Below are 16,534 nucleotides of genomic sequence, written 5' to 3'. Positions count from 1 at the left end.
TGCCAGAGTCATACAGTAAGGAAGCAGGCCATTCGGCCCATCCCCTCCATGCCATCTCTGTTTTGCACTTATCGAGACAGCTTTTAGACATTGTTAATGTGCCACCTCAACCACTATTTCAGGCAGCTGATCCCAAATCCCCAACTCTCTTTGCTTGAAGCATGTTTTTTTTTAAAGAAGATGTTGGGTGCCTGGAGCAGGGTTCAAGGGGTGATAGTGGAAACAGACATGATAGTGGTGTTCAAGAGACTTTTAGATTGGGTGAGTATGCTGGAATGTGGATCGCCGGTAGACAGAAGGGTTTAGTTTAATTTTGCATCGTGGCTGGCACAACCATAGTGGGCCGAAGGGCCTGTTGCTGTGTATTATGTTCAAAACATGAGACAAATGGATGTTCAGCTGAAATGCTGTTCTGTTACAGATAGAATTTATTTATTTATTGAGATACAGCACAGAACAGGCCCTTCCAGCACTTCCAGCTGCACAACAGTTCCCCTATTTAATCCCAGCCATTAATCACAGGACAATTTATAATGGCCAACTAACCTACCAACTGGCACGTCAACTAACCAGAGCACCCGGAGGAAACCCACGCGGTCATGGGGAGACTGTATAAGTTCCTTACAGGTTGCGGTGGGAATTGAACCCAGGTCATCTGTACTGTAAAGTGTTGTGCTAACTGCTATGCTACTGCACCATGAGAGAGTAAGATACCTAAAGTTGGCAAATTTGATACTGAGCACAGACAAAAGGTTAAGTGTCATTTCTCAAACTTACGTTAAACTTTGTTTTAACTGTATAGGACCCCACCAACAGGCCAGAGTCACCTTTCCTCAACTAAACCAGGGAAATTAACCAACCTCAGAGCTGTCCAAATGAGAACAGCTCCTGGCCTGAACTAGATAGCTTGTTTAGGACTTCCTGATCCATCTAGGTTATGTACTGATTAGATAAATGTGTAAAGATTCTGTTCAACATAATTTTCAGCAAACATTTCTTTCACTTACAGGTGAGAGAGGGAAGCCACATCTGCAAAGATTCCTTTAGGAAGAGTGGAGATATCGTTTCCATGCAGAGACCTGTGTGGGAAGAGGCAGAGGGAAGTTCAGGAGAGATAAGATAATGTCCACTTTAAAGTGATTGAAACATAGATGTAATTTAACTTAAAATCCCAGCAAATTGGGTCATCACGCACTCCCATTGGTCCCTAGTCAACCAGCCTCCTCCCCTTTGACCAAAAGTGAAATACTGCAGCTGTTAAAAACCTGAAATAAAAATTGAAAATGGTTGAGTTACTCACCTGGTCAGTCAGTGCCTATGCAGAGGGAAAATGAACTAATATTTCAAGCTAGTTACCAATCATCAGCAGTGAAAATCAACCATGTTTAAGGTTGTGGAGATGAGGAGGGTGGAGAAAACAAAGTGAATGTGTCTGATTAGGTGGAATCTACTTTCTGTCTTCATCCAGTTCTGATGAAAGGCCATTGACTTGAAATGTTCCTTTGTGTTTAAATTTAGAAAAATTAGAAGTGTCATTTATGATCCTTCTATTAAATTCGAAAAGACTTGGAGACCATTTATTCAACACTTCCATATGATGTAATTTGACCTTTTCCAAACCTATTCCATTTCTTTTAAATATATGCAGAGACAATGACACTAATGGTTCTTTTTGACGTTACACAACAGCCCATGTCTTTTTCTTTTCCTTAGTTCAGTTGGTTAGCATTGTTTAGATTAGTTTTTTGGGTTCTTTTTTCTTTTTCATGCTATTTCTGTTTTTTTTGTATATTATATTCGTATTTTGTACGATTTTGGGAGGTTTAGTACCTGTGTGCCAACTGAGTTTATATTTATATATGTTAATTATTAACAATGTAATCCCAATAGTTTTGTATTAATACTATGGTATGTTTAACATTTTGATATTAATAAAAAGATTGAAAAAGAAAGAAAGACTTGAAATGTTCCACTCTCCAAAGCACGTAGGATAGGAAAGTTGTAAACCCAGCCAGTTCTGTCATGGCACTAGCCTTTCCACGACCAAGGTCACCTTGAAACGGTGACACCTCAACAAAGCGGCACCCATCATTAAGGACCCTCACCATTTGGGACATGCCCTCCATCAGGGAGGGGGTACAGGAGCCTGAAGACCCACACTTAATGTTTCAGGAATAGCTGTCATCAGATTTATGAGCGGTCCATGAACCTATGAACACTAACTCGCTACTTTGCTGTCTTTTTGCATTACTTTTGCAACCCTGGAATGTCTGGATAATAAAGATACGTACTTCAGGATGCACCTTAATGACGTCAGCTCATCATCAAATATCATCATTCCCTCAATAATCAATAAACTTCAAGACCTTGGCCTTAATACCTCCCTTGTAATACCTTATTGTCGCCAAACAATTGGTACTAGAATGTACAATCATCACAGCGATATTTGATTCGGCGCTTCACACTCCCTGGATTACAAATATTAAATATTAAAGATATTAAAAATAGTTAAAGTTAGTAAATATTAAAAATTTAAATTATAAATCATAAATAGAAAATAGAAAAATGGGAGGTAAGGTAGTGCAAAAAAAAACGAGAGGCAGGTCCGGATATTTGGAGGGTACGGCTCAGATCCGGGTCAGGATCCGTTCAGCAGTCTTATCACAGTTGGAAAGAAGCTGTTCCCAAATCTGGCCGTACGAGTCTTCAAGCTCCTGAACCTTCTCCCGGAGGGAAGAGGGATGAAAAGTCTGAATTTCCAGCATCTGCAGATTTCCTCATGTTTGAATCCTTGATTTCCTCACTTGCAGTCAGTTTGGTTTGGCAACAACATCTCCTCCACAGTCTCCATCAGTACAGGTGCCCCACAGGGCTGTGTGCTTAGCCCCCTGCTCTACTCACTTTACACTTCTGACTGTGAGGCTAAGCACAGCTCCAATACCATATTCAAGTTTGCTGATGACACCGCTGTCATAGGCTGAATCAACAATGGTGACAAATCAGCATACAGGAGGGAGATCAAAAATCTGGTTGAGTGGTGCCACAACAACAACCTTTGTCAGCAAGACCAAGGAGACAATTATTGACTTCAGAGGAGACCAGGGGTCTGTGAGCCAGTCCTGATGGGAGGATCAGAGGTGGAGAGGATCAGCAACTTTAAACTCCTTGATGTTATCACTTCAGAGGAGCGCCCTGGACCCAGCACATGTGCAATTATGGAGAAAATACTGCAGTGCCTGAACTTACTTAGATGCGAGAGCATGTATATTAACAGGCTGCATCACAGCCTGATATGGAAACACCAATGCCCTTGAGCAGAAAATCCAACAAAAATCAGTGGATATGACCCGGTCACTTAGGGATGAAGCCCTTCCCACCATTGAACACATATACAAGGAGATCTGTCACAGGAGAGCAGCATCCATTGTCAGGGACCCCCAACATCCAGGCCAGGCTCTCTTCACACTGCTGCCATTGGGAAGCAGGTACATGAGCCTCAGGACTCACACCATTAGCTCAGAAGCAGTTATTGCCCCTTAACCATCTGCTTCTTGAACCAAAGGGGATAACTTCACTTGGCCCATCACTGAAATGATCCCACAACTTATGGGCAAACCTTCAAGGACTCTTTGTCTCGTGTTCTTAGCTATTTATTGTTTGCTTGCTTGCTTGTTTGTTTGTTTCTTTGTTTATTTCTTTCTTTCTGCATTTGCACAATTTGTTGTCTTTTGCACTCTGGTTGAGCACCCAAGTTGGAATGGTCTTTCATTGATTATATTATGGTTTATTGAGTATGCCCGCAAGAAAATGTATATGATAATATACAGTATATGTACTTTGATAACAAACTTACTTTGAACTTGAACATTGACTTTACTTAATTGTTTTATGTTTCTTATTTTAACTTAGAGTAATTTTTTAGGTATCGTGCTGTACTGCAGCTCATATTTGGCACAAAACCCGTGGTTGACTGGGCAGCAACAGTCCTTGCCCTTGTGTACCCTTGATGCCAGTAGCAGGCACCTCAAGCCACTGGAAAACCGCCACTGATAATCTCAGCAAAATCCTCCAACGTCACTGGAAGGAGAGATGAACTATGTCATCAGCGTTCTCCAGCAGGCCAACATCCCCACGACTGAGGCTTTACCTGCACTCAGATGATTTGATGTTCAGCCCATGTCATTTGTACGTCTGACACTGATTGGTCTGGTACCCCAGAGCAGAATGTGAGAAGCTGCCTGAGTAGTGGACTCAGCCTAGTACGTCATGGGTACCTCTCCATACCATCGGTACTAACTACAGGAGACACTGCCTCGAGAAGGCAACATCCATCATCAAAGCTTTAGGATGCTGGGCGAGGTGCTAATCAAGTGGGCTACTTTTTTCCTGGATAGATTGGGCGGTTAAATGGCCACTGTAAATTGATCTTGAATAATAGGTGAGCTAATTATAGGTGGTCGGAGGCTCGAAGTTTTTGGATGGACGGACTCGGTGTCGGCTGTGATCGGGTGCTTCCAATGCATCGGCAGTTGTCGGTGCCTGGAGGTTTATGGCAGGGAGTTTCTCCCTTTTGCCACCTGCTATCAGGGACTCGGGAGTCGATCAGGACTTGAGACTTTTTTTTACCCTGCCCATGGTCTGTTCTTTATTAAATTATGGTATTGCTTTGCACTGCTGTAACTATATGTTATAATTATGTGGTCTTGTCAGTGTTAGTCTTTGGTTTGTCCTGTTTTTCTGTGATATCACTCTGGAGGAACATTGTATCATTTCTTAATGCATGTCTGCATTTCTATATGACAATAAACGAGGACTGAGTGTCCTCATAATCTAAACCCTAAGCCCTCAAGACACAGGAGCAGAATTGGGCCATTCGGCCCATCAAACCTGCTGCACTATTTGATCATGGCTGATTTATTTTCTCTCTCAACCCCATTCTTCTGCTTTCTCCCTGGAACCTTACTAATGACACACCTATTAACTTCCACTTTAAATGTACCCAATAAATGTGATCAGTGTGCACAGGAGCTTGATGATCAACATGGGCCTAGATGGGCCGAAGGACCTGTTTCTGTGCTGTATGATTCTAAGCCTAGGAATCTCCATCTTCTGCCTGTTTTTAATTCCAAGGGTACCACATCACTAATCGGCTTTTGCGTATTTATTTACCTTTGTAACCTATCACAATTTCACGGCATGTCAGTGACGATAAACCCGATTCTAACGTGCATGTTCTTTCTCTCTTTCTATTTCCATTTTCGATCTCATTCTTTCTGTCTCCCTCTCTCCCCTTTTCTCCCCCTCTTTACCTCTCTCTCCCCTCCCGTCGTAACCTCACAATGCACCTCATTATGACGTTGCACCTTACTGTCTACATGTAATGCTTTTTCTTTGTGACTATAACACTGTATTTTGCATTCTGTTATTGTTTTACCTTGTATAACCTTAATGCCCTGTGTGAACTGTATGAACAATATGCAAAACAAGTGCATGGGATAATAATAATTCAATTCCAATAATTCTTCCCTGCATTCTCTCTCTCTCCCTCCCTCCCTCTCTCCCTTCTCATCCCACCTTCAGCCTGCCTGCTTGTTTTTGATGTGTGTGTGGTTCTCCCTCTCGGTCTCTTTCTTGAACTCTTGCCTCAGGCTCTGCTCATCAGTGTGACCCAGGCCCCGGGTTTCACAGCAGAGGTCCGTGCCGCTGGTGCACATCTAACAGGAGAACCCTCTCAACCATCTCCCCCTCCTCCCCACCTCTGCCAAACCCTCGTATTTCCCCCCCCCTCGTGTATTTACCGCTTCCCCCTAAAAATGCCTGTCAGCCCAAACCGTCCCATCAGTCAGGGCACTGAGGGTAGAAGATAACAGGCGGGTAACGCCAGGTGGGGCAAGGGGAGTCAGAATGGAGATAGACTTACCATCGAAACATTGATACATACAGTGAAATGTGTCAACGGCCAGGACAGTCCGAGCGTCGCCAGGTTTCTGGTGTCAGCTTAGCATGCCCACAGCTTACTGATCCTAACCTGTACGTACTTGGAATGTGAGAGGACACTGAAGCACCCGGAGGAAACCCTTACGGACAGTGGCAGAAATCAAAGCTCAAAGTCAATTTTATTATCAAAGTACCCATGTGTCACCTGAGATTCATTTCCTTGTGGGCATACTCAGCACATCTATCGAACAGAAACCATAACAAGATCACCGAAAGATCAACCAGAGTGCAGAAGACAGCAAACCGTGCAAATGCAAATATGGTTAAATAGCGACAAGTAATGAGACGACGAGACAAAGAGTCCTTGAAAAAGAGATCATGGGTTGTGGGAACATTTCAGTGCTGGGTCCAGTGAAGTTGAGTGTAGTTTGTTTTTTTTGTTTGAACCTGGATCGGTCATTGCTGGCCCTGACCATTACACTACCATGCCTTACCACTAAGCTGGGAGACAGTGGCAGGTGGGGGAACTGAAATGGTATGGGCTGCTTGGTGCTACATGTACTGAGATGCAGTGAAAGCTGCGCTGTTCATACACATCAAATCATTACACAGTGCGTTGAGCAAGAACAACAACAGAATGCAGAACTAATTGTACCAAGTGCAGGGAAACAATAATGTGCAAGGTTGATAGTGAGGTCAAGGATCCTCTTATTAGGGTCATAACATTGGGGTAGAAACTGATGGCATGCACTTAGACAGATGACAGATGGAGGTAGACAAAGGATGGGGGAGGCATATAGAGATATACCAGTGGCTACCCATTTTACTTCAACTTTCCTTCAACTTTCCATTTCCATTCTCACATGTCCGTTCATGGTCCCCCCTACAGCCGTGATGAGGCCAAACCCGGGATGGAGGAGCAACACCTCATACTCCATCTGGGTAGCCCCCAACAAGACAGCATGGATATTGATTACTCTAACTTCCAGTAATTTCCCTCCTTCCTCTTTCTCTCTGGTTCCTCAGCCCTTCTCCTGTCCTCACCTGCCTATCACCTCCTTCTGGTGCCTCTCCTCCTTTCCCATCAGAGTCCTTCTTCTTGGGCAGACTATTATTTAAATGGGGAAAGAATTCAAAGTTCTGAGATGCAACGGGACTTGGGAGTCCTCGTACAGGATACCCTTAAAGTTAACCTCCAGGTTGAGTCAGTAGTGAAGAAGGCGAATGCAATGTTGGCATTCCTTTCTGGAGGAATAGAGTATAGGAGCAGGGATGTGATGTTGAGGCTCTATAAGGCGCTGGTGAGACCTCACTTGGAGTACTGTGGGCAGATTTGGTCTCCTTATTTAAGAAAGGATGTGCTGACGTTGGAGAGGGTACAGAGAAGATTCACTAGAATGATTCCGGGAATGAGAGGGTTAACATATGAGGAACGTTATCCGCTCTTGGACTGTATTCCTTGGAGTTTAGAAGAATGAGGGGAGACCTCATAGAAACATTTCGAATGTTGAAAGGCATGGACAGAGTGGATGTGGCAAAGTTGTTTCCCATGATGGGGGAGTCTAGTACGAGAGGGCATGACTTAAGGATTGAAGGGCGCCCTTTCAGCACAGAAATGCGAAGAAATTTTTTTAGCCAGAGGATGGTGAATCTATGGAATTTGTTGCCACAGGCAGCAGTGGAGGCCAAGTCATTGGGTGTACTTAAGGCAGAGATTGATAGGTATCTGAGTAGCCAGGGCATCAAAGGTTATGGTGAGAAGGCAGGGGAGTGGGACTAAATAGGAGAAAATGGATTAGCTCGTGATAAAATGATGGAGCAGACTCGATGGGCCGAATGGCCTACCTCTGCTCCTTTGTCTTATGGTCTTCTTCAGCCCTTTAGCTCTTCCACCGATCACCTCACAGCTTCTTATTCCACGTCCCCTCTCCTGCACCCACCCGCCCTTCCCCTTCCTCGGCCTCGCCTATCACCTGCCAGCACGTAGACGTCCCCTCCCCCACTTCTGCCCCCTTCCTTTGCCGCCCCGATGAAGGGCCTTGGCTCGGAATGTTTATTTCCCTGTACAGACGCTGCCTGACCCGCTGAGTTCCTCCAGCATTTTGTGTGTGTGGTATAGCGAGATACGTAGGCAAATCAGATAGGTAGGATGGTCAGCAATTATATATGGTGGCTGAAGGGTCTGTTTCTACGCAGTATAACTCTAAGACTTGTAACTACCAGTTCTGGTGCATACATTTTATTTCTTTGTTCACTTTCTCTGATGCCTGAGTATCCAATTTGTGGTAATGAATATTCTACAACCTACTTTCAAATGTCAATTTCACAGGCTCAGTGCTTTAATCTTCTTTCCGCGCAGTGAGGGAGGAGGTCTGTAATTAGGATCCGATCTGGTGGCAGGGTTCCCAGCAGGTTGTCAGGTGACTCCGCTCCAGGGAGCTAATGAAAGCTCCGGCCTGTTAAATAATCCGCCAGTTTGTCACTGAATTAGAGGACCCCCCACCTGCCGCGGATTAAACTATTCTACATACCGCAGGTCAGTGCCAACTGTGCGAGGGAACGTCTCTGAAAAGATGTATCGTGCAGCTGAGGAAACAGAACCAGGACACAACGTGGTGCCGGGAATGGGGGAATACGGGCATGGTGTAGGCAGGAGGGATCAGTTTCGTTAGGTATTTAATTACTAGATTAATTAGTTCAGCGCAACAGTGTGAGCTGAGGGGTCTGTCCCTGTGCCGCAGCCTCACAAAGACTTCAGTTTGTGACACAAGGCAAGGTGGCGTTTGTCAAGAGGCAGAGGAGGGGTGAGGGCAAGAGTCACAGAATACTTATAGGTTGAAAAGAGATAAGTTGTGTGTGAGGGAGGGGAGGGGAAGAGGGAGAGGGGAGAAGGAGAGGAGGGAAAGAAGGGGAGAAGGAGGGGAGGGAAAGAGGGTGAGAGGAGGGGAGGGGGAGTGGGAGGGAGGGAGAAGGGGAGGGAGAGGAGAAGGAAGGGGGAGAGAGAGAAAGAGGGGTACAAAGAAGGGGAGAAAGAGAATGAGGATGAGAAAGAGAGCGAGGAAGATAGAAAGAAGAGGGAGAGAGAAAGAATGAATGATAAAGAGAAAGAATGAGAAAGAGGGAGGACACACACATCAAACACAGGTAGCAGAAGGACAGCCACAGGAGACGGACATTTTGAAAACACGGTACCAAAGCAAGCAGAAGAAATAGTGATTAATGGACTGACTGGTTCTGCTAGGGATAAAGGGAAAAATACAGGGGAGAAGAACAGATAAATGCGCATAATATGGTCGAAGCACTCCAGAGAGAGGCAGACAAGCAGTGTGGTCTTGCCCACTGTGCTTCCAGATGTTCAAGGTATGGGTTGCTGAATTAACAGATTAGGAGAGTGCTCTCTCTCTATGGCTGAATATTGGAGCTGTCCTTGCTGGCCAAGTTCAGCTCCTCCTAAAAAGATGGTATGAACCTCCTGGCTCTGTACGCGGGACTGAATCGGGGGAAAGAAACAATGAGTCAGCATACAGGGAGGAGGTGCAGTGGCTAACGGACAGGTGCAGACCCAACAACCTGTCTCTGAATGTGAACAAAACAAAAGAGATGGTTGTTGACTTCAAGAGGACACGGAACGACCACTGTCTCCTGAACATTGACGACTCCTCCATAGAGATCGTTAAGAGTACCAAATTTTTTGGTGTTAATCTGGCGGAGAATCTCACCTGGTCCCTCAACAGCAGCTCCATAGCAAAGAAAGCCCAGCAGCGTCTCTACTTTCTGCAAAGGCTGAGAAAAGTCCATCTCCCACCCCCCCATCCTCACCACATTCTACAGAGGATGTATCGAGAGCATCCTGAGCAGCTGCATCACTGCCTGGTTCGGAAATTGTACCATCTCGGATCGCAAGACCCTGCAGCGGATAGTGAGGTCAGCTGAGAAGATCATCGAGGTCTCTCTTCCTGCCGTTACAGACATTTACACCGCATGCTGCATCCGCAAAGCAAACAGCATTATGAAGGATCCCATGCACCCTTCATACAAACTCTTCTCCCTCCTGCCATCTGGAAAAAGGCACCGAAGTACTCGGGCTGTCACGACCAGACTATGTAACAGTTTCTTCCCCCAAGCCATCAGACTCCTCAATACCCAGAGCCTGGACTGACACCAACCTACTGCCCTCTACTGTGCCTATTGTCTTGTTTATTATTTATTGTAATGCCTGCACTGTTTTGTGCACTTTATACAGTCCTGGGTAGGTCTGTAGTCTAGTGTAGTTTTGTGTTGTTTTACGTAGTTCAGTGTAGTTTTTGTATTGTTCATGTAGCACTGTGGTCCAGAAAAACGTTGTCTCGTTTTTACTGTGTACTGTACCAGCAGTTATGGTCAAAATGACAGTAAAAAGTGACTTGACTTGATCTGACTTGAAATGACAGAGTTTAGAATGGACAAGAAGCCCTTCTCAGTCAGAAGAGCCAATTTAGAGATGTTCTCTTGCAGTGTTTTGAAGGGAGGGGGGATTACACTGCCTCCATCTCTGACTGCTGGACACTGCTCATCTTACCGGTCACTCAAACTCAGTAAACATTACAAGACAGAGATTATGTTGTAGATAGGCAATTAGTTCCCATCCCCACTCCTTCACCATCTCCTCTCTCCAGCACGGCAGACACAGGGCAGCTTTGGCTGGTGTTACTGGTGTGAGGCTGTGTGAAGACCTTTTATTTATTTTTCCTCACCACAGCAACCCCTCCCTCCCCACCCCCTGCCACACTTCCCACCTCTTCTGCCCACTAACATGTGAGCTACTGTTCTGAGCAGTATATCTCACTGCTGAGATCTGTCTGGGTGGATCACCGTCTGGGATGGACGGTGCAGTGCTCAGGATTGGAAAAAGCTGAAAAGGGTTGTCCACTCATGGACACAACACGCACCCGCCCCCACCCTCACTGTGGAGGACATCTTCAGAACGCAGCGCCTCAAGGAGGTGGCATCCACTATTAAGGTCTGTCACCTGCCCTATTCTCACTACTGCCCTCAGGGACGAGTACAGGAGCCCGAAGACACACACGACACATCTTAAGAGGAGCTCCTTCCCCTCCGCCATCAGATTTCTGCTGCTGCTAAATGAGCAAATTTCACGACATACAGCGGTGATGTTAAACCTGATTCTGATCTCCGAACAGTCAATGACCTATGAACACTGCCTCGCTACATTTGCTCTCTTTCTGCACTACTTACATTTTTATATATACCTATTGCACTTCATAGTAATTTTTACGTCTTGTCCTGTACCGCTGCCACAAAAATAGACCAAACTGAGAACACTTTGTATGTCAGTAATAATCCCGATTCTGATTCAGGTTCTCACCAGGATGTATGAGATAGGAGTAGGCCCCTCGGCCTCCTGAGTATGACCCACCACTCAGTGGCATGTTCCTGCTCTATCCCCATATCCCTCGAATCCCTGGATATCCAGAAAACTATGGATTTCTCAAGGGCAGCATCTCTGCTGCTCTTATAGGACGCTCAATCAGATCTCTTGCGCGCTAAAGATAAATCCTCGATCGCCCCAATCTACCTCGTCGTGGTTCTTCCACTTCTCTTGTCTTCCTGCACAGAGCTACATTATGCACTATATTTTCATTATTATTCAAAAAAAACCCCAAAAATACACTTTATTAATAATAAATATTTCCAGTAGTAATGCATAAGGAAGGATGAAGATTGTACACAGGTGTGCATCACTTCAGGTGTGCTACCACTAAGACCCTATATAATTGCAGTAAGACATCTCCACTCTTTTCCCAAATCCTCACGGAATAATGCCCAACATAAGATCAGGAGGCATAGAAACAGATTTCAGCCATTTGGCCCATTGAGTCGACTTCACCATTCCATCATGTCTGATTCATTATCCTTCCCAACCCCATTCTCCTATCTCGCCTTTTATCTTTGACACCCTAACCAATCAAGAACCTATCTCCATGTCCCTGATGTGAGTGGGGATGGAGGCTGGTGGGATAATGATCTGCCATAGAATCTTCCTACCCATGGAATCTCCAGTTCCTGTACATCCCCCCTCCCCCTCCAGTGGTGGGCAGGAGTGCCTGCCAGTCGGCCACTGTTGTGGTCACTTGTTGCCCCTGGATCCACTCCAGAGGAGGTTGGCTGGCAGGCTTGGTGGGACCACTGGAGTGGCCCAGGTGAGCAGCACTATGTGACAGCACCCACTTAGGGAGGCAACGGTCAGACCCCACTTGGAGTATTGTGAGCGGTTTTGTGCCCCTTATCTGAGAAAAGATGTGGTGACATTGGAGAGGGTCCAAGGAGTTTGTATACGAATCCAGGCCATGCCATCTTCTTGCAGCTCCCTTTGGGCAGCAGTTGCAAAAACCTGAAGTCCCACACCACCAGGTTCAGAAACTGTACTTTCCTTCAACATTTGGTTCTTGAACCAATGAGCACAGCCCACTGAATGATGTAATGCTGAGGCTTTATGAATCAGAATGCATTTGGGGTATTATAAGCAGTTTTAGGCCAATTATGGATGTGCTGGCATCAGAGAGGGTTCAGTGGAGGTTCTCGAGAATGCTTCCAGGAATGAAAAGGTTAACACATGAGGAGTGTTTGAAGGCTCTGGACTTGGGCTTATTGGAGTTTAGAAGAATGAGGGGGATCCCATTGAAACCTATCAAATATTAAAAGGTCCAGATAGAGTATATGTGGAGAGGATGTTTCCTATAGATGGTGAGTCTAGGACCAGAGGGCACATACTCAGAATACAAGGATGTCCCTTTAGAACAGAGATGAGGTATTTCTTTAGCCAGAGGGTAGTGAAACTGTGGAATTCATTGCTACAGACTGCTTGGAGGCCAAGTCATTGGGTATAGTAACGGCATCCAAGGATATGGGGAGAAGGCAGGAGAATGGCGTTGAGAAGGATAATGAATCAGCTGTGATGGAGTGGTGCACAGATTAGATGGGCCAAATGGCCTAATTCTGCTGCTATTTCTTCTGTTCTTTTGTTTGTCAACCTCCACTTTAAATATACCCAATGTCTAGGGCTTGACAGCCACCCATGGCATTGAATTCCACAGATGCACCACCCTCTGACTAAAGAATTTTTTTCTCATCTCTGTTTTAAAGGGCCAAACTTCTATTGTGAGACTGTGACTCCTCCACCATTGGAAACATCCACTCTACATCCCCTCCATCCTGGTCTTTCAATACCCTAGCCTATCGTGGGGGGAGGGGGATCCCACTGAAATACCATGACTCATTCTATTTCCACAGGAGGCAAAAGAAATCTGCCATGTCCTTGTTGTTAAAGTTAAAGTCTGTCCCGAGCTTTATAGGCTCATCAGGCCAGTGCTTATGCCGGTTTCCATGGCGTGAAGTGACTGAGAGTATGAGACTCCACCCCCCCACCCCCCGGATAGGACGCCAGTCTATCGCAAGGTTAACCCCCAGCATTTTGCTAGTACCCATTTTCAGCTGGGTGGACTGGAGCAGTGTGTGGTTAAATGCCTTGCTCAAGGACACAGCCCGCTGCCTCAGCTGGGGCTCGAACTCACGACCTTCAGATCGCTAGTCCAACCCCTTCTTCTTCTTCTTCTTGTCTTCTTGTCCATACTGCACCAACCGCCGCCACTGGGCTATAAATGTGCAGGAGCAGTGTGTGGTTAAGTGCCTTGCTCAAGGACACACACGCTGCCTCGGCTGAGGCTCAAACTAATGACCTTCAGATCACCAGTCCAAGGCCTTAACCGCTTGGCCACGTGCCACACATGTCCTTGTTGACCCTCACCAATTTTTATTGATGCACCATAGAAAGCACTCTGTCCAGATGTGCCACAGCTTGGAACGACAAGAATGCAAGAAACTGCAGAAACACAGCTCAGCGCATCGCAGAAACCAGTAAACTCTGTAAACTCCGTCTACATGTCTTGCTAGCTCAGTATAGTAGCCAGCATGATCAAAGGCCCTGGATATTCTCTCTTCTCTCCTCTCCCACTGAGAAGCAGATACAAAAGACTGAAAGCATGTACCATTAGACTTAAGGGAAGCATCTACACAACTGTAATAAAACTATTAAATGGTACAAAAAGATGAACTCTTGACCTTACAAGCTACCTCATTATGATCTTGCACTTTACTATTTACCTGTACTGCACTATCTCTGCGGCTTTTGCACTTTATTCCGCATTGTTAATGTTTTACCTTGTTCTACCGCAATGCACTGTATGCAGGACAAGCTTTTCATTGCATCTTAGTACATGTGACATTAATAAACCCAGTTAAGAAACTCTCAAGTAGGCATATGGATGTTAAACAATGGAGGGCTATATAGGAGGGAAAGTTAATTTAATCTTACAGTAGGTTGAAGAGTTGGCACAGCATTGTGGGCCTGTGCATTGTTCTACTTATTGGCAAGATGTCACAACTGAACTATGGCGACATGTTGCAGGCTGCTTACAAAACTTCTAAACATATCTCTTCTGCAATACTATCGTGGCAATCTACAGCCTGTAATTTCCCTTTAATCAATGTATTTTTGAACCGTCCCAATGAACTAGTGATTTCATGACCTTCTGAAGGACTTGGCAAATTAACTCTTGGGCATGCAGGTATAGCACCTTTAAGTGGACAGAGGTACATTGTCATTGTCGGAAGAGAGGGAGGGATGGACTCCAAGCCACACTGAGATGCCAAGGAATGAAACACCCTCTACCCAATATCTTGTTAGCAAATGTACAGACACTGGAGAACAAGACTGAGGACCTGTGGGCAAGATTGCTGTATTGGAGGGAAATGAGGAATTGCTGTGTTCTACATTTCACAGAGGCATGGCTCACTCTGAACATGCCTGATGTGTTGTTAAGACCCAGAGACTTCTCGATACAGAGGATGGATTGAACTGCTGATTCAGAGAAGGCAAAAGATAGGTGTCTGTGTTTCATGATCAACTCTTTGTGGTGCTCGGACATTGCAATTTTGCCATACACTTGTTCCCCTGAACTGGAATATCTAACGATTAAGTACTGACTGGTTTACTTGCCAAGAGAGTTCTCCTCCCTGATCCTAGCTGCAGTTTACATACTGCCAAAGACTGATGCTAATCAGGCACTCAAGATATTGAAGGCTGTCATCACCAATCAAGAAACCAGATGCATTTCAAATTATAGTTGGGAACTTTAATCAAGTTTGTTTAAAGGAAGTTATGCTTAATTATCACCAGCGTACAACATGCAGCACCGGGGTCCCAGTACACCGAACCACGGCTGTACTACAATAACAAATGCCTACAGTTCCACGCCCAGACCGCGTGTCGGGAAATCTGATCATTTGGCTGTCTTTCTACTTACATAAACCTAGAGGCTAAAGAGCAAGACTCCAGAGATTAGGACAACAAAGAGGTAGTTGCAGGAAATGGAGGGTTGCTACAGGATTGCTTCAAGTCAGTAAAATGGGCCATGTTCAATGACTCGTCAGAAAAAATGTTTGAAATCACATTGGTTGTCACAGATCTTATGAGAACAGTCCTAGATGAGTATGTTCTTACTCTTGAAAAGTATGAGATTTACAAGGATGTTGCCTGGATTGGGGAGCATACCTTATGAGAATAGGTCGAGTAAACTCGGCCTTTTTTCCTTGGAGAGACGGAGGATGAGAGGTGACCTGATAGAGATGTATAAGATGATGAGAGGCATTGATCATGTGGATAATCAGAGGCTTTTTCCCAGAGCTGAAATGGCTAGCACAAGGGGCACAGTTTGAAGGTGCTTGGAAGTAGGTACAGAGAAGATGTCAGGGGTAAGTTTTTTATACAGAGATTGGTGAGTGCGTGGAATGGGCTGCCAGCGACGGTGGTGGAGGCGGATATGATAGGGTCTTTTAAGAGACTCCCGGACAGGTACATGGAGCTCAGAAAAATAGAGGGCTATGGGTAACCCTAGGTAATTTCTAAGGTAAGGATATGTTCGGTACAGCTTTGTGGGCCGAAGGGCCTGTATTGTGCTGTAAGTTTTCTATGTTTCCATGTTCCCACAAAATCATTCAGAATAGTCCCCAACCAGAAGTCCTGTATGAACCATGAGACCCGCAATCTTCTGAGGACTAGATCAGTGGCATTCAGGTCTGGCGACCAAGTAAGATACAGAAAGTCCAGGTATGATCTCTAGAAAGCCACCTCATGTGCGGTGGCAATTCCGGACCAAACCTGAATCACTGCAGGATGTTCAATAGCTCTGCTTGCTTACTTACTGCCTGTTATGCCTCTGGCATTTAGGGCAGCAATGAAGGTCCTCCATCTCTGTCTGTTCTTGGCCATCTTCTCTATTGTGACCCAGGTATGGTTCAGGGTCCTCATTTCTTCCAAGTTGATTTTGGTCTTCCCCTTCAGTGATCCAATGAAGTGCTGTCTTGATGATTGAGCTGGCCTCTCTTCTCACCCCATCTCCAACATTTCCTCATGATGATTGTGGCCATGTCCTCTTGATGTTACTGAAGGAGTAGTGCATGGCTGGAGATCCTTCTTGGCCAGTAAATACGGAGGATCTTCCAGAGGCTCAAGGTGTGGAATGATGACAGCTTCACAAGG

At 45.4% G+C, this 16,534-nt stretch overlaps 1 protein-coding gene across 2 annotated transcripts in view; it reads right to left on the bottom strand.

Moving 5' to 3' along the window:
- Positions 1–16,534, bottom strand: part of LOC140185601 (slit homolog 1 protein-like) — a 315,402-nt gene that overhangs the window by 80,906 nt on the left and 217,962 nt on the right. For both annotated transcript variants that reach the window (XM_072238998.1, XM_072238997.1), the window contains exon 25: positions 1,008–1,079. In XM_072238998.1, coding sequence (XP_072095099.1) covers positions 1,008–1,079 — 72 coding nt within the window. The remainder of the gene's footprint in view (positions 1–1,007; positions 1,080–16,534) is intronic.

Source organism: Mobula birostris, chromosome 21 (assembly GCF_030028105.1).
Source record: "Mobula birostris isolate sMobBir1 chromosome 21, sMobBir1.hap1, whole genome shotgun sequence".
NCBI classification, from domain to species: Eukaryota; Metazoa; Chordata; class Chondrichthyes; order Myliobatiformes; family Myliobatidae; genus Mobula; species Mobula birostris.
Note: the sequence above shows the minus strand (reverse complement) of the source record. Positions and strands in the feature narration are given on the sequence as shown.